The sequence below is a fragment of the Drosophila biarmipes genome, chromosome 2L (genome assembly GCF_025231255.1).
Source record: "Drosophila biarmipes strain raj3 chromosome 2L, RU_DBia_V1.1, whole genome shotgun sequence".
NCBI classification, from domain to species: domain Eukaryota; kingdom Metazoa; phylum Arthropoda; class Insecta; order Diptera; family Drosophilidae; genus Drosophila; species Drosophila biarmipes.
The window spans coordinates 8,874,901-8,902,317 of NC_066612.1; the positions used below are offsets into that span (position 1 = coordinate 8,874,901).

Here is a 27,417-nt window from a genome sequence, read left to right on the forward strand (position 1 = left end):
ATGTGTTTTTTTAGTTGTTCTTCACTTTATTTTAAAAATCTTATTGAAAACTCAATGTATAAAAAAGAGTATTAAAATACCCATAAATATGAACTTTATTTGCCCCTTCCCATATTTGTTTTTACTGCAGCACTCAAATCAAAGTGCGTGCAAGTTCCCTTTACAACACTAACAGTTCGAGTGTGCTGGTTCACCTCTACCTCTATTGTGACTGGCATGTTTTATGGCTGATAAAGGAGAAACTGTTGCATGACTGGCAAGCAACTTGTAGTTTTTCCTTCGAGGGGCTGCAGCACTAATTTTACACTGGCTTGACAGTTGACTAAACAGAAAATTAAATATCAGGTCTGGAGTTGGGAAACTTTTAAAGTGCCTCGGCTGGCATCCTTTACCGACTTGCCATCTTGACTTTCACGTCTTGCCTTTTGTCCAGCTCCAGTCCACCCTATCAATTTGCCGTTCGGAACATCCCCAGGAAGTATGCAAGGGATTCTTTTCGTGTTTTTTGTTTAACCATTTGCCCTGAGTCAACACGTCGCTGTTGTTGTAAAATGTAAATTAATTTTAACTTGACTTATTTGCATTGGCCACCGTCTTCTTGGCACCGAAGGCACGCCACTGAAACTGAAAACTTTTCATCTTGAGTGATATTGTATTACACGAACGGCACTCACTGCCAACCACCCAGTTTTCCCCCGTTTTTTCCTGGCCCTCATGAATATTTTCATTTCATTGTTTCGTACGGCTGCATTTGGCATTTCTGCTTTTCCATCGCTCACATTTGCCCAAATCTAATTGTTTATTTTGTAATTTAAGTTTGAGATTTTCGCCCAAACTGGTTTGGGTAATTGAATTTTCGTTGAGTGTGCACAGATTTTCCATTTTCCGTTCGACGATCGCTTAATCCGGCAGGCAGTAACATTTCCGCTGTACATGATGCACTTATTTTCGTATGTTTCGAGAAAATGTTGCCGGCCAGCGGGAAAATGTTGCTGGCATTCTACCAAAAATAGAATCTTCAACTGGAGGAATAAGATTCTCTGCAAGATTCTTCCGCTTCTCTCTCGGATTCTCAGTTCGTTGTTGATCGCGCCGCGTATCGGTTGGGATAAAGCGCTTTTCCGCTGGGTTCGGTTGATAATAGAACTGAAAAGCGTGCCCAGAGTTTTTCCCCTCGTTTCCCCTTCTTTTCAATGAATTAATTGCCCCTTCGGCCGTTTTTTGTTTAAAACGCATTCTGAGAAAATAGTGCACCAAATGGTTTAATCAAGTGAAATTTATGTGCTCCGGAAAATGCAGTTAATTAAGTGTAAATAAAAAGTTCGATTCGCGGTTGGCGGGGGTGGAAAATGCCGCTTTTCCGCCCAAAAGGAAAATAAAAATTATTGAATGCTGCACATGTTGGGTTAAGTGATAGTGCCGCCAATAATAAATCAATTCTCGGAGTGCTGAGGGCTTAATGTTTATCAAACAATTTAATTGAATTCGCATTATAATGAACAAAATGCGCGGTAATTGATGTGGTTAATAAATTTCAAATTAAATAGTTTCCAACCACTACTTATGACAGTTAATAAAGTAGGTCGTGGTGAATAGTAAACAGTGGATTTTTCAAAATAGGATATGAGCAAAATAAACTTAAAGCCTAAATGAATCAAAAAATGTATTTAAATGAAACCAAAAGTGCTGGCAGTAAATAAATTAGAACAGCATTTGTATACATTTAATCAAGCTTAAATTTAGTTTATAAGTCTTTAGTTTATAGGAGTATACATATTTTTTTTCTATTCCTCACATTATTGAACCTTAAATCATGCTGTGAATTTTAATTATAGCCTGCTTAATAATCCCCTACGCATCTGCAAAAATGGCGCATTACAAGCTGCAACGAACGCGTATTCAAAACCAAACCCCAAACCCTTTTAACCCATCAGCAATGAAGCCATTAGGCAACAATTTCTTTTTAGCCCCGCTCATTTTCCTCTGCCACTTAGCTCCTCAAGCTCCCAATCCTTTGCCAGGCTGCGTACTTTGATTTTCCCCCCTTTTTGGCAAGCTGTTTAAAATTCGAACGTAAAAACAAGCTGTTAAAAGGAGGCACCCTTTTCGGAACATTTTCTTTTCGTTTTTTGTTGTTTTTGCCTGTGGCAAACTTTGATTGTTTTCCACCCCGAGCCACTTTTCACCTTGTTGGGGGCTTCATTTGCCAACGGTCTTTCGGTTTTTCGGTTGGCTCTCGTTACTCGCTGCGTATGCGTAATATAAGCCCGGAGCTCCTTGAAAGGTCCTGATTTTCCCTGTGGCCCATTCCCCTGGACGTCAATTGCAGGTGACTCATGGCTGTTAAGTTGGCCCAAACACGCCATGGCCCTAACAGCTGTTAACACGGCCCGTGCCATTCGTGTGGCATAATAATAAGCAGTTAAGCCCATTCCTGTCCCTCATTCCGCGTTTTAGAGGTAATTAAATTAACGCCAAAAACTTTTCCTTTTCTTCGTTTCTCATTTATGAAGGGTGCCACAATGTGCTGGCGCATAATTAATTGAAAACATAATTAAAAATTTGTGTTCTTTTTTGGCTGCAAGGCTTTTGGGTCAGTCGCAAAACCATTATGAAATTGGGTCGTTTTTCGTTCGCTATTTTTAGGTGCCTACATATCGATTTTCAATGTTCCCTTATACTTTATGGATATACTGTCAACCCCGAAAAGCCAAACCCACGTGTCACTCACACTCGAGTCGAGCATTTCAACTCACATCTGTGCCCAATTGCCCGAATGGCCATTGACTTGGCCGCAGTTGCCTGTTTTTAGTCCTTGCCTGTGTGTCCTGCGGTCCAATATGCGGTCATCCTGGCTTTCTCTACTGGCCTGCGGTCAACCATTGATGTTTTTTCTTCGCTCTGTGCAAATTTTATGCAAAATTAGGCAAGCAGCTGATGCGTCAGGCAATTAGTTTAATGTCTACATAAAGCAGCTTTCATTGGATTTCCACATTGCCACCAGAAGGGGCAGGCCAAGCAGGTTAATGGAAAAACTACCAGGAAAATGTTCGATTCAGGCAGGAGCAGTCGATGTGTGAATCAGGATAATTGCCTTAATAACAAATTAAGCAGATAACATTAATGGGAATAGAAATGAAATTGTTATCTTTTCTGATTAGGTCTTAAATAAATTACTTTATATATTCGTGACACACAGATTTCTAGACGAGAGAAGCCGGAATTCCTACCTTAATGGAAATAAAATAGTTTTAATAAACTTAAATCATTATATGAATTTTCTAATTAGTAGAAAATAAAAATGTTATTTCAATTTTATACCTCTTACTCACAATAATTTTAAGCAGCTCTTATAATTTTGGAATTTTTAATTAAATTAATTTTTATGGTAATAAAGAGCATATACTGTACTGAAAGCATATCTTATTTATTCCCTATTCCTCTTATTATTCCTTATTAAAATTACCTTCGTTAACCTTTATTGATTCCACTCATTATAGAGATATAAAATTCATAAAACACTTGTTAATAATCAATATCAATTTCGATTGCTCATGTTTGGTACCCGGTGAGTGTCTTTTGCCACTCATCTGACCCGTAAATACTCCCCCGATGGCAACTTTTAGGGCCACCGACCCCCGTGCATCGCTAATTCGGCACTTAGCCCCAGCTGGGATCTCCATCTGCCCGCCAAGGACCTTATCCAATTGCCATAAAAGTGCTGGCGGCACTTTAGGCCAAAGTGAGGCAAAAGTTTAGCCAACTTGCCGGATGATATATATTTTTTGTTTATGTGTTTTTTTCGGTTTCGGTTTGGATTCCGTTTTTTATATTATTTGTTAAAGTTGCTCCTTTATTTTTGGCATCTTTTAGTTTGTTGATTCGCTAGGGGTGTGGGTATTCCGGCAACTGGGTCATATACATTTTTGATGAGTTGTCATTATTAAAAGCGACAAGCCATCCCTCACCTTTTTCCTTCTTTTCTTGGCATCGCTAAACGAAGGGAGGGAATTTCCGCTTGGCATTGCCTAAAAATATATTTATATATTTTATTTATGTGACAGTTGACAAGCATTTCTGTCTGAACTTTTATTTTTTCCCTTCTCATTTCTTTCTTTTTGCCTATCAGCAGAAATGTTGATTTGGGCAACTTTGGTGTTTCCATTTATTTGTTTTGCCTTGAGTTTCGCCTAGTTGTTATGGGTAATAAAAGAATTGAGGCAAAGCTTTCCATTAATTGTGTCACGAATTGTTATCAATTAATGAATGGGACGACAGTATAGAAAAACAAATAGAAACAGACAGTTCTTGGGAAGCTCTTTCACGAGTTTTTCTGCGTGGGCCTCGGAAATTGCCCATAATCATTTCGGCTTTTTTATTCACTTGACACACCTACGCAAATGTTTGAATGGCGTGGGAGGGGTTCGGCTGGGGCGAAGACAAGGGTTTAGTTTATTGGCCTTTGTTGGCCATAAAGTGTGGTGGCAAATGTCTATGCGAAAATGAAGGAAGGGCCTTTGAACAGAGGTCTGCCGGCCATTTGAGTGTCATAAAACATTTGAATTTCCTCTTTATTTTAAATTGTGCATTCGAAATTGAAAAAAGCAGGCAAAAGTAATTGGCACTAGAGTTTGAATTTATTGCAATACATATATTACAGAACAGCAACTCTGGCCTGCAGATATTGTCTGCTACATGTGGTAAACACACCGTTTATATTTATATTCTTTTGATGGTAAATATTCCTTTATTTAACCAAATGGTAAAATTTTACATGCATATCTTTAAAATAAAAAGATTCATTTAATATGAAATTTGTAAATGGTTATTAAAGAGAGATATGAAAAATACAAATGATAGTAAACACTTTATAGTTCATAAAAAGAAATCCCCAATTTTATGACTTTTATAGTCTGCAATCTGTAAATCCACTTTAAAGCACTAGAAACGTGTTCATCGTTTTAAGGCCGTTTTATGGCCCCTTCAAGCGATTGACCCATCTTAAGTGATGTCATATTTTGAGCTCCCATTCCAATTCCAACTCCTGGCAATGTCAACGGACTGGCCTTTGATATGAAACCCAGTTGATTGGGCACATCAACACATTTGCCCAATCAGTCCATCGACTTGCCTTATATTTCAGCCCGATCCCCTTTCTTCCTCGAACTTCCAAACGGTTGCCGGGCAAAAGGTGTCCGAGATTGTTTTGACATTACTTTCAAATGTCAATCGCCTGTGATTTGATTTCTTCTTCTGAGGCTTTCATTGAGTTTGGGCAAATTGAGTTGAGTGCGGAGGTGAAGATGCCTGGAACTGTTGGGTCAAATGCGATAAAAGCCGATAATACAATCGAATTTAATGAGGTTAGATGGGGATGGTGACTACAAAGCCGTATCTCGGGGTGGATTTTCCGTATTTTCCTGGGTGGAATGCAGCAGGGAAGGGAAAGTGGGACCTGGGAGCTCCATTATCAAAGAGGCTGACAACAGGTTGTCATTGGATGCCATTAAGCCTATTCGATTTTCCAGGTACATCGAATTCGAGATGTTTAATATTGAAAACCCATGTACACTGCGTTTCATATCAATAAACCACTTCAGGGTTTTTTTTTAATATTATAACAATAAGTATTATATATTGAATTACTTTTTATGTTTAATATTGAAAACCCATGTACACTGCGTTTCATATCAATAAACCACTTCAGGGTTTTATTTTAATATTATAACAATAAGTATTATATATGAAGTACTTTTTATTATTTTAATATTTTGATTTACAGTTTTTAATAGCTGAATAATATTAAAAAATTATGTGTATATATTTTTTAATTTATCATCATCTTCTTTAATATTTTAACTAGTTTCTAAACTGTAGCACTACTTAAAAATAATACATATATCATCATTTTTGAAACGCACTGTAAAAAATCAATTTTCTAAAGCCAAGCTGTGTTAAAACCATACCCAGTGCTAGGAGATAGCACACCTGAGTTCACATTCAGAGGCTTTTGGCCAATCCTTAAAGCGGCTTAAAGCGACTGTTAACTGCAAGATAACCCGAACCCACTTGGCCCCCAGGCAACACACGTCGATGGAGTTATTTAACAGTCAGCAGACACCATTTATGGGCGTTCGATTTAACATAAATTTGATGTGAAATTCCCACCACACCCTCAAAATCACCTGTCGCTTTGGCTTTTGCTACTGCCATGCAAATTCCAATAAACTAAAGTACCAAAGTCGCGACATTTTTGATAAAGAACAGAAGGAACAGGAAGAGCGACAGCAACCCCTCGGGGGCGGTTATTTTTTGTTTTCTACTTTTCCCCACATTTCTGACAAGCTATAAAATTTTTATCAGCATTACTTTTATTCTGACATTTCACTGACATTTCACAGAAAGTAACGCAAAGTACTTGGGGCCAAAAGTTCAACCGAAGCCACCACTCAACCCTCGAAAAGTGTTCACACACTAGATGAGAGACCTCTGAAGGTGGGCGGGGGCGTGGGCGTGGCTGGTTTTTCATTTCCTAAATGGCTGTTTGACCTTTTTCATACCCCCAATACCGAAATTGATTTCCTGGACGATTTGTCAACCCCTTTTCAGCCCCAAAACTAAAATTTATCAGGCTAACAAAATTGCTTGGCCTACACAAATCTGAATTGTCGCTGACAAGGGTGTCAGGCCCAATTATGCATAAGCTCTACCTCCCGGAAAAGCGGAAAAGTTGGGGTGCTCTGGTGGGTCTGGTGGGTCTGGTGGGTCTGGTGGGTCTGGTGGGTCTGGCCCAAAAACCCATTTCCGGAGCGCGGGCGCGGGACCAAGAGCCAACCTGTTGTGGCCCCAACGATGGTGGTGTTGCCTCTGTTTCTGTCAGCCTGGGTGCCACTTTCATTTTCAATTAGTTTGTCCAAGTGGGCGTGTGATTTTCAACACGGAACTTCAAAAAATTTGTAATAAGGAAAGTCCAAAGCCTATGGAAACTATCCGAATTTAAAATACCCAGTACATAAGCTTATATATTTAAATTAATTCTAGTAAGCTAAGTACAATATTTTATTTTAAGTTAGCCATTGACATACATTTTAAAAAACTTTTATTTACCGTTCCGAGAAAATGTAATTTAAAATTTATAAACCCTTCTAAATTCACTTAACGTTCTTCTCAAGGAAGCAATACTCCCCATAATTACCTGGAATATTCAGAAGATGCGAAGTGTTTTTGAAAAGGGTGAAAAGTGAAAATGTTGCCTAATGTTTTTTATTATTGTTATGACCAAAGCTGGCTCCTTTCTGGCACCGCTGATAAGGCTTAATGTGCTCTGCGCACGGTGTTTCAATAAAACTTTATCATAATTGACATTTTAATGGGGATGCTAAAAAAATAATAATACATTTTACAGCGGAGCATACTTACTTGCGGGCAACCGTTGGATGTAATTTAATATTTATGAAACGGTCTGGAGGAAATAAAAAGTGTTGAGAGGGCTTACCCATAAACATGGCTGTGGTTGAAAGGTGCATAATGTGTGATAAGTACGGGAGTATAATAAATGGCTGCTGTTAGAGGCGGGTATTGTTGGAGAGATTTCGTTTAGGATGGTCTAGCTTAGGCATTTTAAAGTACTGTTTTATGAACTTGGTATTTCCTAACCCTTTAAATGATTAAAAAACTTTAATTAGACCATTGTTATATTTGACTGGCCCTTAATTTAATATTAAAATCAAACGTTTAAAGCCCTTTCCCATTCCGATTGATAAATGACTCGCTGTAAATGCAAACAAAATGTGTAAAAAAGTGTAAATAAAAAGTAATCAACTCCATCAATCAGTGGACCTTTTCAACTCGGAAAAAATGCTGGGTCGCTGTGTGAGCTACCAAGGATCCTGCGATAATATCAACGGCATCCTGACGCGTGACTATGCAGAGGTTTGTATAAGGGGCGAGACTCTACTAATGGAACTAAATTAATTAGCGAAAGAGTCGCTTTTTGTGCTCGGCACAGCTAACTAAATTTATGTTGCCATAGCGAGTGTGGAAAGTGGAAAAAATGTCGCTTCATAAACAAAAGTATCTCTTGGATACACAGACACTGTGGGGAGTCCTGGCAGTACATGTGCTACAAGCCGGTGACACTGACATTCGCCCGGCTATTTTCCACTAACAAGTTTTCAGTTTATTGTTCCAAAAGCCAATGCCAAAGCCAAAGCCAAATCCCGAGCCTAACGAAAGCAACTGAAAAATGCGGAAAAGTTGCATAAGCAAGCTGAAAGTCCTGGGCCAGGTCCATTGTTGTGTGTCTGGCCCTTTGAGAAGTAAAGCCCGCTCGTAACTTGGTCGGAAATGGAATATGGCTAAACAATAGAGGGCCCGAACCGGGGGACAATAACAGAATGGCAGCTAGACAAACAGAAGGCTGGCAGAAGATAGCAGCAGATAGCAAAAGTACAATGCAAGATATTTTTATTGCCAAGCAAGGCGAACATAAAATGTGTCGCATGCATATGCAGAAAAGTCTACCCACTGGCAGGGGGCATAATAAAACTATGTAAGGATGTGGCTAACGACGTGAGGGCGGCCAATGTCTGGAAAGCTAATAATGCCCTTGCCAGAAACAAAAAAGTAAAGTTCAAATACCCTGGAGATCAGAAGTTAGGCGAGGGACAGTGTATGAGAGATGCTTTTTGTTGCAATCCCACTTTCAATATTTTTAAAAAATATTTACTCGTTAATATAATATATTTTAAGCTCTTAAGTTAAAGAAAATATTTCCGCACAACATCTGTTGTAAATATTCTCTATATAACCAAATAAACTAATAGTCCAACTGACCCAAGGCATTTAAAGATCAAATTACCCATAGCTGCACAGCTCCCATTCAACATAATATCACAAAACTTGTAGCCATGGTAGTTAAATTTATGTAACCAAATCTAGGAAGACAGACAGATGAAGGATAGACCAGGCCAAGGACATCCCAAGACAACAAATGAAACTTGCAGGACATGGCGAAGGATGGGCGATGGAAGTGGGATAAGGATAGGGATAAGGCCACTGGGGCTGCCAAAGAAATAAAAAGGATTTTTCGTTTAGCCAAAATTGTTGCACAGATTTTCTTAACGACTTCCAAGGGCTCTCCATGGGCGGAAATGTCTTCAATTTTAATTTGTTTGCTAAACTCGTTGTGCATATGTCGCTCTCGGCCGAAAGTCTGGGTGGCTAATGATTTCCTGATAGCAAAATTGCGTAAAAGACTGCAGTTTGTGCAGCTGGGCGGGCTGGCTCAGCTCTTAATTACAACCTGAATGGACCATTAGGCTGCCGTTTAGTAGCCATTTAAATTCATATATTTTAATCCCTGCTTGCAGATATACACCGACTGGGCCAACTATTACTTGGAACGTGCCAAATCGAAAAGAAAGGTCACTGATCTCTCGGCCGATTGTCGGGATGGCCTTCTGCTGGCCGAGGTCATCGAGGCGGTCACCAGCTTCAAGGTGCCCGATCTGGTCAAGAAGCCAAAGAGTCAACAGCAAATGGTAAGTTTATGGTGCTTATATCTGGCTTTAGCTGGGGAAAATTATATATAAAAATCAAATTTACAAACTTTTACTATATATATAGTCAATGGAGATTATTTCTATAAATTAGATACTTTTACTAGCCTTGCAAAGTTATTTTTCCAAAAAGGTATACCATCTAAAAGACAACAAATCTGTTGAAATTTGTTGAAAATAAACATAATCCAATATAAACTCAATATTTTAAAAACACAATATATTTGATTACATAAATTTTTAATCGATTTTATTTGATTTTTCCCTTGGACCGAAACCTCTTCAAGCCAACTCGATTAATTTGAATTAAAGGTGGTTAACCACCACAGTGAAGTGCAGGAAAAACTTCCATTAGGCAGTGACTAGCTGGAATCCTTTGGCATTTTGCTCATTTGCCGCACCAGTGACATACCCTTGGAAACGTGAAAAAATCTAAGCGTTGATTATTTCATCCGAAAGGCTCATGAGTCACTCCCATTTTTTGCGTTAATTGTTTTTTACACGGCAAAAGGAAAACTAAATGGAAAATGGGGAAAGGCCGGCAAAGCCAGACCATTATCCGGCATATGCAAATGCCGGCTAAACGTGAAAATATTCCACACACACAGCCCTTTGAGTGTGGCGTGCATTTGAGAGGTGGATCCGTCATACGCCGTGTTGGCCGTACCACGGGGCGTATGACAAACTTTTTCATCCGTGCTGCGGCGACAGCTCCGCAATTCAGTTACCAGTTGCCAGTTGGAAAATGATGATTTCCGCCGCACTAAGCAATTTGGCGCCAGGTGGCAGTTGCTCCTCCGGTTCCTCTGATTGAATTGCGATGATGACAACGATTTCGCAGATGCAGCTACGATGGCTGCACTCCGCTGCATTTATGAAATTAAAATTAAAATTAAAAAGTTTTGGTTTTTCGGATGCCACTAGGATTTCCCGCACAGCGGTGAATTTATCAGGTTTTTTCTTTCCTATTTTACTTTCTGTCTGCTACGTGAGAGGACTGCCAAAAAAGAAATGCTTTCGCTAGGCTCTGGCTGCCTTCGGCTTTCAGCTTAGGAGCCAAAGGCCCCCAAGGTTTTGGCATATTTTCGTCGGTCTTGCGCTGATTCTGCGGCAAGTTCATTGCCGATATATAAACAGACTCCGAAAGGCGGGACCATGAAATAAAAATTTATTTCAACTTTGTCAGTTTTTGGTTAGTTGACGTTTTGCATATTAAATAGTCGACGGCGACTGCGAGTTAGATGTGGCAAGAGACAAAGTCTTTGAGAAAATGATAAGCTCAGCTAAACGTGCGCCGCTGTGGCACGTGATGCAGCAAAGGAAAATATAAGAATCGGAAAAACAAAAACCAAAAAAAAAATGGAAAAAAGGAAAAGCGAAAAAATAGCTGACAAATTGCCGGCGAAACTTGCCCCCAAAAGTGGGCGTGCCCCGTCGCGTTGACGTATGTGACATGGGCGCCAAATTGGGTTTATTTGAGATGAAGAAGCTCGAAGCCATGCAATCCAATGCACATTTCCACATATATCTTTCTATACATATAGTTGACGAGCAGTAGCTTGGACTAACAAACTCAATTTGCCAATTTGGCGTTCAAATATAGACGAATAAAAGAATGGAATAAAAAATATAACCAAAATTAGTAGGTAGCATGCGAAATTTTTCAGTTTATTCGATGGTTTTGGCATCGTTTATACGTTTAGGTGCTAGTTTCCACTGCGAATGGAAATGCAAATAACTGCAGGCGGAACAGGCAAACAGGAACATATATTTGCATACAAAAATGAAATTCACAAATTAAATCCACCTCTATTTAAACCCCGCCGCATTTGTTTAACCATTCGACTAGGTGCAACTTTGAAGAAAATACAAATTTTGGATAAATGTGTGCAAATCAATAAAAGCTTAGTTTGTGACTAATGAATTTTGTGTTTGTTTTAACAAGTGTAAGAGCTATTGGGTGATTATTTAGAAATTTATATTTGGCGAAAGACACGTCTAAAGCATTTTTGATGAGCTAGAAGGTTACTCAACATTTAATTTCATTTACGCTTTTTTTAATTCTACTTTTTTTAATGACAGTCAAATGTAAAAAAAAGCGAAATACATCGTTTTTAATTGCAGGGCTTGTATAAACATTTCCTGGAATTCAATTGTTATTCCCTGTTGAATAATTTCGCGTTCTGTGTCATTTAATTTCGGTTTATTGTGTCCACTGATTCCCCATGGAGACTACCTTTACAACTCCATCTATTACCTAGGCTACGACCCCCCTGGCTTTATACCTGGCTTGCTGCCCCCCTTTTCGCGACCGCCGCCACTGCATTCCATGTCCTGGCTCATAACAATGCCCACTATTGCTCACTACTCGTGTTTTCCATTTCAAAGCCGGCAAACAATGCATTTGAAAATTTTACCATTTTCAGGGCAGCGCTTTTTCTCCTCACTCGACGCGCTCTTCATTCATTTGCCCATTTGTTTTTCATATTTGCATGGCGAAATGAGAAATCCACGTGGTATTGCAGCTTGGCCGGAAAAAAATGAAACCTCGGGGAAAGGACGAAAAAGTACGAAAAAGGACGAAGAACAAGGGAATCTGGCCAAGACACATTTGAACAAATTCAATAAAAACAAATAACACCGTGCTGAGTGCATTGAGTGCAGACTAAAGTATATTTTATCAACTTTTAAATCAAATATTAAACTTTAGTTTGCGCTCTCCTTTCTTTGGCGCGTGTTTCAGTCCAAACTTTGTAATAAACTTTTCTTGGTCTTTTCTCCACCGACTTTACCTTTTTTCCCCCTGCAAGCTTACTTTTTGCCAGTGCAAACTTTACATGAGGGTTTCCATTTTTTGCTCGCCCCTGCAACACGTAGTGCACATTTTTTTCGACTTTTGCAACGTTTTTCTAATGAGTGACGATGGCGAAGGAACAGGCTGCGGCAGGAGCAGCTGAAAGAGCCCAAGGATCCGAATCGGGCCAGAGTCAAATGTGGCCAGAGCCAGAGCCAGAGCCAGAACCACGGCGAAAAAATGGAAAACCAAACTCTTGAAAAATCAGCGAAACGTAAAAGTGTTCAAAGTCAACTTGGGCGACGGCACTTGCCAACGCGTAGGAGAAAAAACCGAAAGCCAAAGTTTCCAGGCATCCAAATTAAAGGCCGCAGAAAAGGAGTTTAAGCTGAAAGCTGAAGGGTTGAAGAGGTGGCTTAAAGTTCGCCCACATCGCAATGCCGTTTGAACTGCACTCTTATTAACACGGAGCAGTTAACGGAGTCGTTAAAAAAGTTCTGCGGTTTTCACTGGGAGATGCACCATTTTTAGTGGTCCCTCCTGTATTTTTGTTCGAATAAATTGAACAATAAATTGGTGAGAAAAGGAGTGGAGGAAATATGTATCTCTTCTTTTATTCCATGTCATATTTTTTATGAACTTGTTTTGTTTGAGCGTATATTGCTAGATAAATCTTTTAAAAACGCTAACCAATTTTTATTATTCCATTTTTCAGTAAACTCTCTCGATCGAATAAAACTGAGCAATAATATTTAATAATAATATTTATTTATTCTTGTATTAAATGGCACATTAGTTTAAATTAGCTTGCCATTTATGAAACAACAATAAAAATAACAACAATATTTTCCCAAAAAACATTTTAATTTTTGTATTTAAGGACGAAACTAATTTTATAACCAATTCATATGAACATTGATTTATTGTTAAACAGTTGTTTTTTACTTCAAGAATAGGAATAGGACAATTTTTTCATTGTTCTGTTCTTCTATTTAATTTCTTTACCAACTTTATAATTTCATTGCGTAAGACACATGTTCCAAGTGCAGTAAAATAATTGCATTTGCCTAAACCTATTTTGAGGAACCAGAACAAGGGCTACATAAATCTTAAAGTAGCCCTTTGTCTGGACCCCCACCACTTTGTCTTTAAAGTCCTGCCTTCAGCTGAGTCATTGCCGTAACAAAGAGCAATTTGTGCAAATTTACTGAAATGAATTTTACTACGCTACTAATTTGATTTCCACTCTCGAACCAAACAAAGGGAACATGTGGAAGCTGCAAGTCAAAAAGGTAAAATTGTAAAATGGTGAACGCTTCCTCTTTTCACTCACACATGAGGATTTTCCCAATCAAATATGTAAATAACGTGCTGGCAGAGTCTTAAATGGGAAATTAAATCAAAATAAGCACATGCTGTGTCTTACATAATTGCCCGTCTTGCTGCTTTGTCCATTTACCCTTTATCCTGTCTTCTGCAGGCCAAGAAACGCCCGTTGTAGCCAATTTCTAAGGCCATTCGTCCGGCATTGATTACGCTTCTGCCGGAGTTGTTGTGGCTTTTTACCATAAGCCTCTTGCAGTTATTAGCCGTAGACAAACATGTACACACAACAACGTCGAAGGCAATTATTATGTAATTAAACTAAAACAATAGCACAATTTAATGCGCTTGACTGATTTGCCTTTCGCAGGAGTCATCCTTTGCCATTGTTGTTTTTGATAAATGCCCTGATTGAAGTCGTATGCGAGAGTTTGGGGTTTTCTTTTCAGGCTTAAACGGATTTAAGTGCTTAAAAAGTTGAGCAAATAATATGCAAAGTGCAGGGGCAAACTATGCGAAATTGCAGAGCAACTTTAAGGGGAAAACGAAATTCAGGTAGAGAATTTGGGTAGCTCAACAGCTTTGTGAAAAACCAGGGATTTATTTGAGCAATGTTATTCTAATATTTAAAGCTACTTGGAATCTCAGTTTCCGTTGTTTTTTTTCATTTAAGCACTACTATTTTCAGTCTTCTCTACAAAGTTTAAGTAGTTTAATCTCTTTGTGAAAAACGAGATTTATTTATGCAATCTGTTTTATAATATTTAAGCTAGCCATCACCTTCAGGGACTTTCCCTGATAAATTCCTAATGCCCAGCCAATTTTGATCTTTTTGAAAAAATTACTGCTCCAATCAGTTTACACGTCGAAGCCCACTTGAGATAAATGCAAATGCATAAAAATTTCGTGCAGCTTTCCAGTAGATCCTCTTCCTAAACCTCTTTCGTTGGCTTTTCCATCTCTTCACCTGTCCGGGCATTTTCAATGCTCGTAGTTCAATGGAAAAGCTTACGTTTGCTTTATCTAAAATGAAATCTGCTTAGGTGGCAGGCAGACTGGGGATGGGTTTCCCCACCCCCTTTCCCGTGTTTGCACCGGGGATGCAGCATCTGGCCTCAAATTGAAGTTCATTAATGCAGCAGACTTTGATTTATTTTTAGGGAAATTCTTCTCGTAGCCCAAATACCATCTCCTTCGCTCTTCCTGCATCGTTGCCATGGTAAACAAAGCATAGATTCTTTTTTACGGCTCCACATTAAAGTTAACAATGCCACAAATGCTGGTCGGGGGCACTAAGCTTTTTTCTGTGTACATTTCAATTGGCTAAATTTAGTCGACTTCTGGCTTGCACAATCTTCTGCAGCTTTATGGGTTAAACAAATAGAATGAAAATAAAAATTCAACTCTGCTCTTTTCTATGTTTTGCAATTCTCAACTGCGTGGCATTGGTAGGTAAAACGAGAAACAAAAAAACAAGAAAAGAATTACAAAAAAGTTTTGTAACCACAAATCAGGCGGTAAAAAACTTTCTGGGAGGCCCATCCCGGTCTTTTTTGCACGTGCAGCATCCATAAATTCCGGCACACAAATTAACTTGTACGGCAAGAAAACAATGGGGGGCGGCACGGGTTGGAAAACTGGGTGGAAAAGTGGGCGTGGCCACCAATCAATGGCTGCGCCTTCTGTTGCATAAATTAGTCGCGGCACGTGATACGCCAGCGGAAACTTTCAAGTACAGTTGCCGCACTAAACTTTAGTTGCGCCCTCCACTTAAAGGCCAATTCCTTTCACTTAGAAACATCTGAAACAAGACTAAGCCCCCTTTAAGCGGGTTCCATAAGCCAAGTTTCTGTTGGTCAACGGGACAAGTGCACTTGATTCGCCTCGAAAGTTTGTTTATCATACGCCATGTAAGCCGGGGTTTTGGCCAAATTGAGCCATCTCGAAAACTGTAAGGCCACAACATTATTTCATTAGTTTGTTATTTTGCTCAGTAGTGCTCTTCCAGTGAATTAGAGGCATTAACTGCAATGCACAAGTTGGCAACAGAAAGTTATGGTTGGTCTGTTCGTTGACAAAAAATAAGTTTTAGAATACTAAGGTTTAATTAAAAAAGGTTTGACACGGAAAACAACTGTAGAAGAATTTATATATTTATATCTTTACATAAAAAATTTGTTATTAAAGTGAGATATAAAATATTTTAAGATGATACTTTATAAACCAACAAGCTAAATTTTCAATTTCTTTATTTTTGTAAGTTTTATTTAGTTTGGTGCTTTAAATAACATTTTCTAATATATAATTTTTGTTGTTTTAATATAAGTATGGAGCTTTAAAAAGAACCAATAGTGATATATTTTTGAAATGAATAAAAGAGAAAAAATATATTAATTTAGTTAACCATTTTATCTTTATGACACTAGAAACATACCATCTTAAAATGTTTATTTAAGGGTATCCAGGAGAACGTTCCGAGTTCATTTCGCTGGATTTCTGTTTTGCTTTTTTTTGGCTGTTCATTCGTCAAAGTTTTGCCAAAGCTTTCTAATTACAAATGTAAATCCCCCTTCGGTCGTGTGTGTTTCTCTGTGCCGAGAACTTTGTTTAGCTTTTCCACCAGCTCGCAAGGGGCGTGCGGCGGAAAAGCCCCCGTCTGGTACTTAACTGTGGTCGTACCCGGTAATTGTCATTGGGAAAGGGCAATCCCCAGAATCCGGAACCCAGATCCAGACCGAAAAACCCACGTCCCACCAGCCACTGCCCATAAGGACCCCTACTGGCCGGGGCATTAGCTCCACTGATAACTGGACTTGGACAGATGTTTGCCCGTTGTCGCCTGCTGGGCCAGTTGACATGGACATGGAAATGGACATGGTCACGGTCTTTGGGTCTGTCTGGATTTTGTTTTCGCTGCGGTTATGGTTTCGGGTTCTGCGTTCTGGGCTCTGGCTCTCCGACTGGTTGTTTGGCCAACAAACAAAAGCGGAAGTGAATTACACTTCAATTGGCTGGCTAAACTGCTCCAAGTCTTGGACCTGGTCCAAAATGTGTTATGTGTGTGGAAATACATTTCTATTTTCGTTCGTTTTCGGTTTTTTTGAGCAACTCTTGCCAAGATTCACGCACTTAATTAGACACGGGGCCCCAGAATCCCCAGTTTGGGCTGCTGCTGATGCTGATGCTCCTCTAATTGCACTATGTGCCTCCCCGAAAGCGACTTCAAAAGGGCGGAACATAGCATCGACCTCATTTCGAGTGCTCGGCAAGATGTTTTATCTAAATTTAGACGGAGATGCAGTCTTCCAAAGGCCTCTGCATGTTCTATACACTTGGCAGTCTTTGCTCTCTGGCTACAGGTTGACCCAGCCGGCATATTTCTTTCATTTCCCCCCGGTTATTTCCACTGTGGTCTCGTTTCTCCAAATTTATGTGCAGCGAACTTCTTGTTGACATCGTTTTTTGGAGGCCACACCGAGAAGTTCATTGCAATTTATCATCGATTTGGATTTTGTGGAAAAGCCACCCACATGCTTTAAGATTGGCATTGTCGGGGTTACATGGGGGATCGTATCTTCACGATCTACGGAATGATCTCGCATCCCAGCATGGCGCAAATGCTCATGGTCTTGTATGGATGAAAGTATAATAACTATAAGATATGGGTTGTTCTTAAAGTCACTTAAATAAAAAGGAACAAAAATGTGTGAAATCTTAAAAATATTAACAAAAGGGAATTTTTCTTGTAGCATACTATATAAATAAAATAATAATTCCAATGAGTAATATACATTAGAATATGCATACAAATTATTTTCCAAAGAGTATCTGAAGATACCGAAACACCCCATGTTCCACTAATTCTTATATTTGGCGATGCGAACAGTTCGTGATCATCATATAGATTTATCGATTGCCACTTTTGCCATTCATTCGGCAGTGGTTGTGGTTTCTTTAATTGCCAGTTGACTCGCGAGTTCGCTGTGCCATGTAAATCGCAACTGAAAAGAACAAAATGCACAGCTTGGCCTACTTATTCACTTGGCAGTGAGTTTGGTTCTGTTCCTGGGCCATTGTCTTGCACGTTTTTGCAATTAAAATTTATGAAACTATTGAACTCGTCGAATGAATGAATTACGCCCGAGATCGCTGGGCTCATCTTTGGGATGTGGCATGTGGGACAGTCGCAGTTTACGAGCCCATTCAGGGGAACACAAACAAGAGGTGATCCGTCAAGACAAAGGCAATGAGATGCTGTGGGATACACGGCCCGCGTACCTCTTTGATGACTTATTGAAAATTCCATTTAAAAATTGTTTACTCATTGCTCCCAGAACGATATGGCAGACAGTCGAGTGCCGTCCCTTTTCCACACACCCCCACAACTGCCAGAAAAAACACAGAAATCAAAATTGAAGAACAGAGCTGAAATGTGTTTATGTCTGGGGATGGCAGCAACAACAAATACGCATTGTGGCTAGTACCATTTCTCAGCAACAAAATCTGACGGGTTTCGGTCTTATGAAATCTTTAAAGCTTAGGGTTATCTTGGGAAAAAAGTGTATAAAGAGTTTTAAAAAAATATAAGAAAAATATATTTTAAAATATAATAGTACTATAAATAAGAAAAGAATATATAATAAAATATAAAAATATATAGATATAAAAATGGATAAAACTTTTAACTTAAAGACGAAAAACTATGGTAAAAAATGAAAAAAAGTATCTTTAAGATTGAAAAATAGCTACTTTTGGATACCCAACAGTCCCGCTGAAGTGCCAGCACCGTCCGTAAACATTTCCAGCAACATTTCCCAGCGATCTCAACACGAGTCTGGCAACATTCAAAACCCGTCTGTTCTCACAGCTGTGCGATCAATGGACAAACAAAACAAAGGCCAAAACAGATGATACTACCCAAAACAATCAAAACGCTGGATCCGAAGCCCAAGCCGAAGTCAGCCGAGGAATCGATGGTGCGATCGAAGATACTTTGCCGGTTACGAGTTTCGAGTCAGTAGACAACCAACTGTTGCTCACGTTAGTTGGGTTTTTCATCGCTCCAAAGTGTCGCGTGTTTTTCAGTTGCCTCAAAACATATTGAGTTTACGCGGGATTTAAATACAGAAGAGCGAATAAAATTGATTGCTAATTAAAAGCATATGATTGGCTAATTGAGAGTGCCAAGTGCCCATAAAAAAACAAAAAAAAAAAAATACAGTGCCTAGCTCTAGTTTCTGCCAGTGTACATGCTGATATCATGCAAATTTCGTCGATGATTTAGCAAGCTTGGGAAAGGAAATTTCATTTGTTTAATGGCGAGCGTTGATTGCCTTAAATGTGCCTGTGGTACATACATCTTTGTGCGCGAATTCCGCAATAGATTATATCAATTAAAAATTTCGTTCAAGTGCCGTATTCTTTTTGCCTTGCTCCAATTAAACTCGAAAAAATAAAAACGAAGAAATAACGTAACTCAAAAACAAACAAGAGAAACGAAAACCATTCCGTGCCATCGACGTATGCAGGTCAAGTAACCTCAAGTAGCTAACACAACAGCAGCCGAAAAAAACCCAATTCAAGAGGTAAATGAAAATGTTTGACCCATTCCCCCATGGCTTCCCTCATTTTACTTTCGAGATATTTATCAATTTTACGTTAAATTAACATCAAATCAACATAAACAATGCGAGGAGTCATAAAAAAGAAGGCATGACACCCCCGCCAGCCTGGAGTAGACGTATGCCAGGCCAAAACTAATTATCATGACACAACTGTCAAAAGGTGAAGGAAACGCAGTAAAAAATCCCTATGACAGGCGCGATTGCCACGCCCCTTGTTAGGCTATCGTCCTCGATCTCCGCCCCCCATCTGTGTCCTGTTAGCCACGTCATTTTTACGACTTTCCCTCCCCGCTTTTGGGAACCTTTATTCCCCCCGCCCTCTATGTAGGCCTTCTTTCGGCTCACCTTTTCACCCACACACATATCCCACATGTAGGTAATTTTTGGCTCTTTGTGGCTAGGCGTGTGCGGCAAAACTCCGGCTACGTGCCCATCTATTCCGGCTAAAATCGGGGCACAGCTGCGCCGGTTCAGTGGCGTAGTACTAGCCGCGGGGGGTCTGCTGCAAGCGGTGTGAATGGAGGCGGCTCAACACAGGTAGTAATATGCAAGAAAAGGAATAGAAGTCAATGGGTCAATGGGGATTTCATGGATATCAATCAGAAGCGGAAAATCGATGCCAGGAAATGTGTTAAAAAGGGCCAATTGTGCATGAAAATATTATAATAATAAGAGGATATAATATTCTATTCTTCATTTCTTGCAATATGATCATTATTATTTCTGTCTCCAAAGTTGAAACAAAAAAAATAAGTAAAGAAAAAGTATCCCAAAAATGATTCATTAATATTTAACCTACCCATATCAACTTAAAAGCTAAGCCTTCTTGTAAACCCCCCTTCGTTCTGAAACCGCCGCCACTGCTTCCAATTCCACTCTCAACGTACTCTCCATACATAAAATTACCTTTTCATTCCCATTTCTCCGTATTGTTGGCCAAGTTTATTGTCATTCTATTGCCTCTTATTGTCAATGTGAATGGCTCTGACGGCGGTGGCTCTTCAGAGGTTGGCAATAAAATGCCCATTCTAACTACAAATTACATAATTATTGCTATTGACCTTTGTTAACACGGGGGCTTATTAAATTTCGTTGAACTAATCCCCCAGCGATACCAGCTCTTGGGTGGTTTTTTGGGCAGATTTCGTGTGCAGTTAACGTGATTTTATAGAGCTACCCGCTGGGCTTTCTGGGAAACCGAAAAGTCAATGGCTGGCTATCTGTCAAGATTGTTCAATTGCCCATTTTTCGGTTGATTCCGAGGAGCGGGGGGTGTTGGCTGGGAGCCAAAAGATTGGGCCAACTAATGAGCTTTTATTTATCACTGACACTGCGATGAGCTTCGGCCACCGCTGGCGATTCATCATCATCCGTGGCAGGCTAAGACCGGGCTTAACTCCTAAGCCTAAGCCACCAAATTGAGCGTCAAATCGAGCCCGACTTGCCACTGCAACCGCCGAGTGCCATAGTGACTGGGAAGTTTATTAATTTAACAAGATTTGGGCGGGCAGACTGGCAAGTATTAAATTTAATTTTCCTGAGGCCGGATCCATCTCCTTTTAGTGGGAAGGCATTGTGGATACATAGACATGTATGTGCGGCGCAGCTGACAGCTGGTTGGCCAGACAGAATTAGGCTTTTTGTCTAGCCGGATAAATGTTGAAGCCGCAGCCACGAGACAAACGGCTGTTGCAACTTCGGAGCGGCCTGGCCCGTGGACTTTGGCCCGCGGGGCCAATGAAGTTGCAAAGCGGTGGAGTTGGTGAGTCACCGTGTGCGTCATGTGTTCCAAACGGGCGCAGGAATTGGATTAATTGAGACTTCCAAAATATTTAACAACAGGCAAGTGTGATCCGGCATACCAAACTGAAATTAGGGGGAAATTGGAGTTAATCCCAAAAGATATTAGTGGATCAAAGTTTCAGTTTAGAAAAACCATCTGCTGAGAAATCAGATCATATAAATATTTATGTACAATTAGAAAAAGAATAACATAACAACAACTTGCACTGTTTTACGAAATGGAATGGGTAAAAAAAAGCTTGATGGTAAATAAAAAATAAAAAAGATTTTTAATATATTATTTTCTTTAAACTTTGTATTCCATTATAAAGGTTAATAAATAAATAGATTATAAAATCTATTTAACTACCATTTAGTAAGATGTCATTTGAGGAAAAAAATGTTAAGCTACCACTAAATAGTTTACTTTTTTTTAAAGTACAACCACTTTTTCCTAAGAATCCATGTTTTTATTGCAAAACTGGTAATGGTTTCTCGAACTTCAATTTTCATCTACCTTTTTCTAACCAACCATGGTTCATGTCTTCTTTCTCCATTTCTATGCTATGCAAAGAGAAATTTAAAACACCATCAGAGCGGACAGAGCAGAAAAACCTCTTGCTAATCGTCGGACCGCATTGTCAAGTTAGTTACCCATTAATGCCAAAGGCGAAACTTGGTCGAAACACGGTCATGTCATGCTGGTTTTGTCTGTTTCCGATTTGCTACTCAATGGAATGGCAAATGGAATTCTGTGTCTCGTCCAAAGACCCCCTGCTCCTCCATGGTTCTCTAACAACTTCCGCAACACATTTGTCCAATTTGCACACGGCAAACATTGCTCGAAGCCCGATTGTTCCCAATTATTGCCGGCATTGTGGCGGCCCCAAAGGTGTGGAAAGTGTTTTTCGCTGCCATAAATTTCGGTTGCCAATTAGGCGGAGAGAGCCTAGACCTCAATTAGTGGGTGGCTAATGCAGATGTTATGCCAGCCCTAAATCGTCTGCCTTTCTGTATAGTTTATAGTTGGAAAATACCTTCTTATTAATTGTAAAGTTATCCATTTATCATTATTTGGAGTATTAACACTTTAGGGTCTGCACAATAAGGCAGTTATTTATTATCTGGTCTTTTGGTGATTTATTGCGAAAATAAACAGGCAACTTTAATGAAAGAAATTCTTTTTAATTTAAAGAACTTTCAAGTTTTGACGATTATAATAAAAAGAGGATTTTATAAAATGACGTACACCTTTTAAAATTATCTATTAAAAAAATATCTAAAATTCTTTTCTTTTCTAATTTCTTGGACATTTTAAATTTATTTATCTGAAAAATAGATTAGACCATCATTCTCTGAACCCTTAGTGCCTAACTCCTTTGATCTATCGCTGAGGCATTCTATAAAACTTTATTAGACCAACTTTTTGAATACCGTGCCATATTTCATGGAGATATCGCCGAGATACTACCCTTAGCATTCTTTTAATACCTCATCATTAACGCAGCCCATTAGTTCTGTCAACTGGCGGGCTTCCCTTGAAATAAATTTCGAAAAAACGGCACGCGTTACTCGACAATCGGCCGCATTAAACACAAAATAAATCCATCAACGAATTCAGAACGGAAGGTTCAAAGAACCTTTTGCCGTCCCGGCCAAATGCTGAATGTGAAACCGGTTCGCTGCTCCAGAGGTGACTCAGTTCGGCTGCAGTTGGTGCTGGCGGCCACTGGCCAGTTGGTGGTCATCCACATGGCTGGTCACCACATCGCACCCATGATTGGTCTGCAGTCAAGGTCGCTGGTTTATTTGCGGTTTGTGTACTTTGTTTACCAAGTATCCGAGTCTGGTCTGGTTAAAGGGCGTTAAGCTTTGTTTACGACGGAAATCGGACGGGCGGCTTTGCGGCGTGCTAATTGTGGGGCATCAATAAAGAAAAACTTTCGTGGACCGCACACCGCGAATCGGAGGTTGCGGGTAGTAAAAAAAAGTCCCACCAAAGGACCCGCGGAGGACCCGCCGACACATAAAGAACGGAAATGGGCGCTACAAATTAGCACGACTTCGATTGTATCGCCTTGGTTCTGGGCAGTGTGTGAACCAAAATCGGAGGTACCCTGTAAACAAGGGTTTTATAGGCGGTATATAAGGTACTAAAAACCTCTTGGGTTCCAAACAATTTGGTATATAATTATATATAATTTTTTTAACTTCTTTCTGAGCTTGTTTATCCCAATATAATATTTTAATATTATAATATAATACCCTTCTTGATTAGAAGAAAAACTGTTTTTCAATATGATGTTATGTATTCCTTAAAGATCATACCAAAACCGAATCTTTATCCTACTTATATATCAGATCATCACATATTCGTTCACTATCCTAAAATACCCCTTGGTGTTCTCTGTGTGGCCACAACAAATTCCTTGACAAAAGCAAACAAATTATTTGATTTCATTTATTATGGCTTGCGGTTATTTTGTTTCGGTTTTTCGCTGGGCTTGTTAGAGGGCCCCTCGATGGTCGGCAAACTTCAGTAAACAGCAGTTTTGGTGGGATATTTATTTTTTTTTCGCTGGTTCGCCAGAGGGCAAAACATTGGCAAACTTTGTGGGCGAAATTCACATTAATTATATAGGACGCTCTAGCGAGGAAGTTACTTTTAGGTAGCTCAGCTAACCGGCAATCAAAATACGTTTAATAATAACTAGGAAGAACAAAATATGGCAGTAGCACGAAAATCAGATAAAACAAAAGGCAGGAACAGGGGAGGTGACTTTGCGAATTGTTGGTGGAAGGTTAAAAACTTTATAATTCATAATGTATAAGAATAAAAGACACTATTGTGGTTATCGAAGAGAAAAACCTTGGGTTATACCCCTTGCTTTTATTTAATCAGTCTATTTACGAAAGCCCTTTCGTTTTCTCGAAACTCCAAGTTAATTGCACTTGGACTTGGGCTACTTACATAGCTGCTCGATCCCACCTGAACAGAACCTAATGGCTTAATTAATTGCACGTGAATGATTTCCCTGGGCTGTGGAGTCCTTCAAAGGAGCCCAGCTCAATAGAGAGCCGTCACTCCATCAGTTCAAGATGGACAATGGCTGCAGCACGTCATTTCCCTGCAATCCTGGCCACTCCAAAACCAAGTGGGCCGGAGTCCCATTCATTAAGCCCTGCCCGACTGGCTGCAACTTCAACTTGAGCAGAAACTGCAAGTCCAACTCGAACTGCAATCAGCAAAGTCGACGTGCCTTATCATTTATCGCCCCGGCTTGCTTTTTATTGTTTGCCACTTTGGTTCACATTGTCACTCTGTCCAGATACGACAGATGGGGGTTTTCTTGATTTTATTTTTTATTCGCTACGTGCAGATTTTATTTTATTTTTTTAGGTTGCGCTTCTTCGTCTTTTGATTGAAGAAGCGCAGCGGAAATGTCAGGCAGCAGCATAAAAACAAACATAAATCTCAATGAGGATGATGATCGTGCCGCAGATTACAATGCTGTTGATGATGACGATGATACGATGATATGACGACGCTGGCGCACAGTCAAGCCACCCACATATGCCACCGCCTCCGGTTGCATGGCCATTTCCATTTTCATTCCACATCCGTCTGCATCTGAATCTGCAGCTGCATTTTGCGGTTTCGGTTTTCGCCTCTTTAGCATAAAATATTCACCAGAGATTTGACAAAATCCAAGCGGACGCCCACGCAATTCTATGCGCGAATGGTGTGACACATTTTACAATTCGAGGAATACCGAGCCACGGGAACTGAGTAATTAGAAATGCTGGGGGACTGGCCGGAATGTTGTTTTCTTTTTAATTTGGCTGGTGGCCAAAGAGTGATTAAGGCCATTCCAAAGGTTTAGATAAAATTTGAAGTAGGAGAAACGTTTACTTCTCATGATAAACATTACTTAAATATCTAAACTAGTATGTTTGCAAAAATATTGGTAATTACATTTTATAAAATATAAATGTGCTTAATATACTTAACCAGAAGAAGTTCAAAACAAAAGCATGTGAAAAATTAAAAACTTTTATTGTACTAAGCCTTGGAATTCATCTAAGTGAGTAGTTACTTTGTAACTGATCGCTGTCGAGTTGCATTCCCTGAAGCCCGATTAATTTAATTCGCTTTAAGGAATCTGCATTTCTTTCTGCGTCTTCGGTTGCAGGGAAAATGAATTGCACGCAATAAAAGTATTGATTGAGCACATTTTTTCAGCACGACAACTCTTATTTCGTGCGAAATTAACAAGGAGAAGAAAGGTGCGTGCCCCACAGTGGGTCCAGCCTAAGAGCAACTACCACTCCTCGATTTATTTTCCCGCCAGTTGGTCACGCATTGTGCGACCATAAATCTTGTGGCAAAGGCGTTGAAAAATCGTAAGAAGTAAAAAGTTGAAAACGGCAACAGGCTGCGCCTTCGCAGCGGTCTTAGCCTGGCCGAAAGGCGCCTTCTGGCCATTGTTATGTCAGGTCCAACATGGGCATCGGGAATAGGAAAGAGGCCCTTCGACACACGATTTGCATAGTCTGCAATCTTGTTTATGACTTCATTAGCAGTCGACAAGTTTTCACTCTAAAGTATTCGAGTGCTGGCAATTAGCCACGCTTCATTGGCCAACAAATCAGTTGGTTGTTATGGTTATTACTTGTTTGCTCAGGCGATTTCTTACTTGGAGAGTATGTAGTTCAGTTAGAGACATTCATTGAGATTGACAGGAAATCATAAGACTATAATTTGAGGCCTAGCTGCGCCGCATTTGTTCAGGCTAATTGAATACTGTATAGGTTGGGGGTGCGCAGTAAACTAAGGCAGATTGGCCATTCGAAAACGTAAACAAATGGATTCTACGTATGAGGAAACCATATGAGTGGAAACTCAATCACAGAATTAACATCTGTCTTTCTGCAACTGTTTATCACGTGTATATTAATCTGACACTCTCCGGAATTGCTGCCGTTTTATTTCATTAGTCAACAACTTCACCTCTGCTCGGCATTTCCCCGCAGTCCGATAAAATCTAATTAAATTCACAATTGCTGAGTAGTTGGTTGCCTGGATTCCGGCAAATATTTGGCAGCTCGGCAAGTTGACAGCAGCAACAAAACCGCATCCCAAAACGAAATTTAACCGAAGGCATAGTAAATTATGCTTCGCCTTCAAGCAGCCAGTTACAACTTCCACATGTTCTCTAAACGTCTATTCACAGAAAAAAAACTAATGTTAAAACGTAACGTAATAAATTGAATAATTGTACTTGCAATATCTTTAGTTATTGTATAACAGTAATAATTGCTGGAATATCATTATAATGAATACATTTTATATAAAACAAAAAACACTAATTTCAAATAGGTATGTTTAAAGACATAATTAATCCTAAATAATGTGATGATATTTATATATATTTTTATTAAGATCTAATTTAATACCTGTTTTATATATATAAAAACTTAAATTAAATTAAATTTATATTAAATGCAAATAATTCTTAGTTTAAGGTTTTTGACTTTGAATAGGTAAATAAAAGCTATAGAGTATCTTAAAGATTTAAATTTATGTGTATATATGAACTTAGTATTTTATGTGTATATGAACGAAACTTTATCTGTGTCGACTGAAAAATTAAATACTACCTTGTATGTTAATTATGTTTAATTATATCTTAAGACCTAGTTTTTCTCAATATGCATATTCGTCTCTGTGGATGCACGACGTTAATATTGACATGACAAATAAATTGGCCTGGTTGAGGGTGAGTGGGTGAAAGGGGGAAGCTACTGATGCTGCTGCTGCTGCATGCGGTTTGCCTGCCAGGCAAACAAACCTCAAAATAGTTTGGCAAAATTATGCATTAATGTCGGCCAGGTCGGCCTCCTTTCCCCAGAAGGGGGGGCGTTTCTACGTGCAAATAATGCAGGTAAATGTGCTGCTCGGCCCAGCCCAGTGCAACCCAAATCCCAATCCCCAAAATGCCGAATTCCGAGTTTCGAGACAGACCCGGGCCATTGGCTAATTTCGCAGAGAGCGCCTAAACTATGCAAAATTTCCGACAAACCAGGTTGATGTCGACAGGTGCCAAAGGGCATTCATTTGTGTGCACTCCTAACGGTGCAATTGTCTCTGCAACTGTTTGTGCATGACGACCCCCGCCCGCGGCAGTGGCGCAGTCCCAATTAAGTGGCAAGGGGTTCGGCATGGTGCCCCATGAAAAGAGTGAGTTGATGTGGCACGTTCTCCTCGGTAAACATTTAGGAAATTAAATAAGATTTAATTTAGCAAAAGAAAATGATTTGGGTAAATAAATAA

The 27,417-nt window shown here is 39.5% G+C and overlaps 1 protein-coding gene across 6 annotated transcripts in view; it reads left to right on the top strand.

The window, feature by feature from the left end:
• Nucleotides 1-27,417, top strand: part of LOC108032523 (protein sickie) — a 168,433-nt gene that overhangs the window by 44,625 nt on the left and 96,391 nt on the right. For 4 of the 6 annotated variants that reach the window (XM_017106367.3, XM_017106365.3, XM_017106363.3 and 1 more), the window contains exon 2: nucleotides 9,372-9,542. In XM_017106367.3, coding sequence (XP_016961856.1) covers nucleotides 9,372-9,542 — 171 coding nt within the window. Of the gene's footprint in view, nucleotides 1-7,771; nucleotides 7,933-9,371; nucleotides 9,543-27,417 lie in introns of those variants that run through there. The other 2 variants (XM_017106364.3, XM_017106366.3) reach the window with 2 other exon arrangements.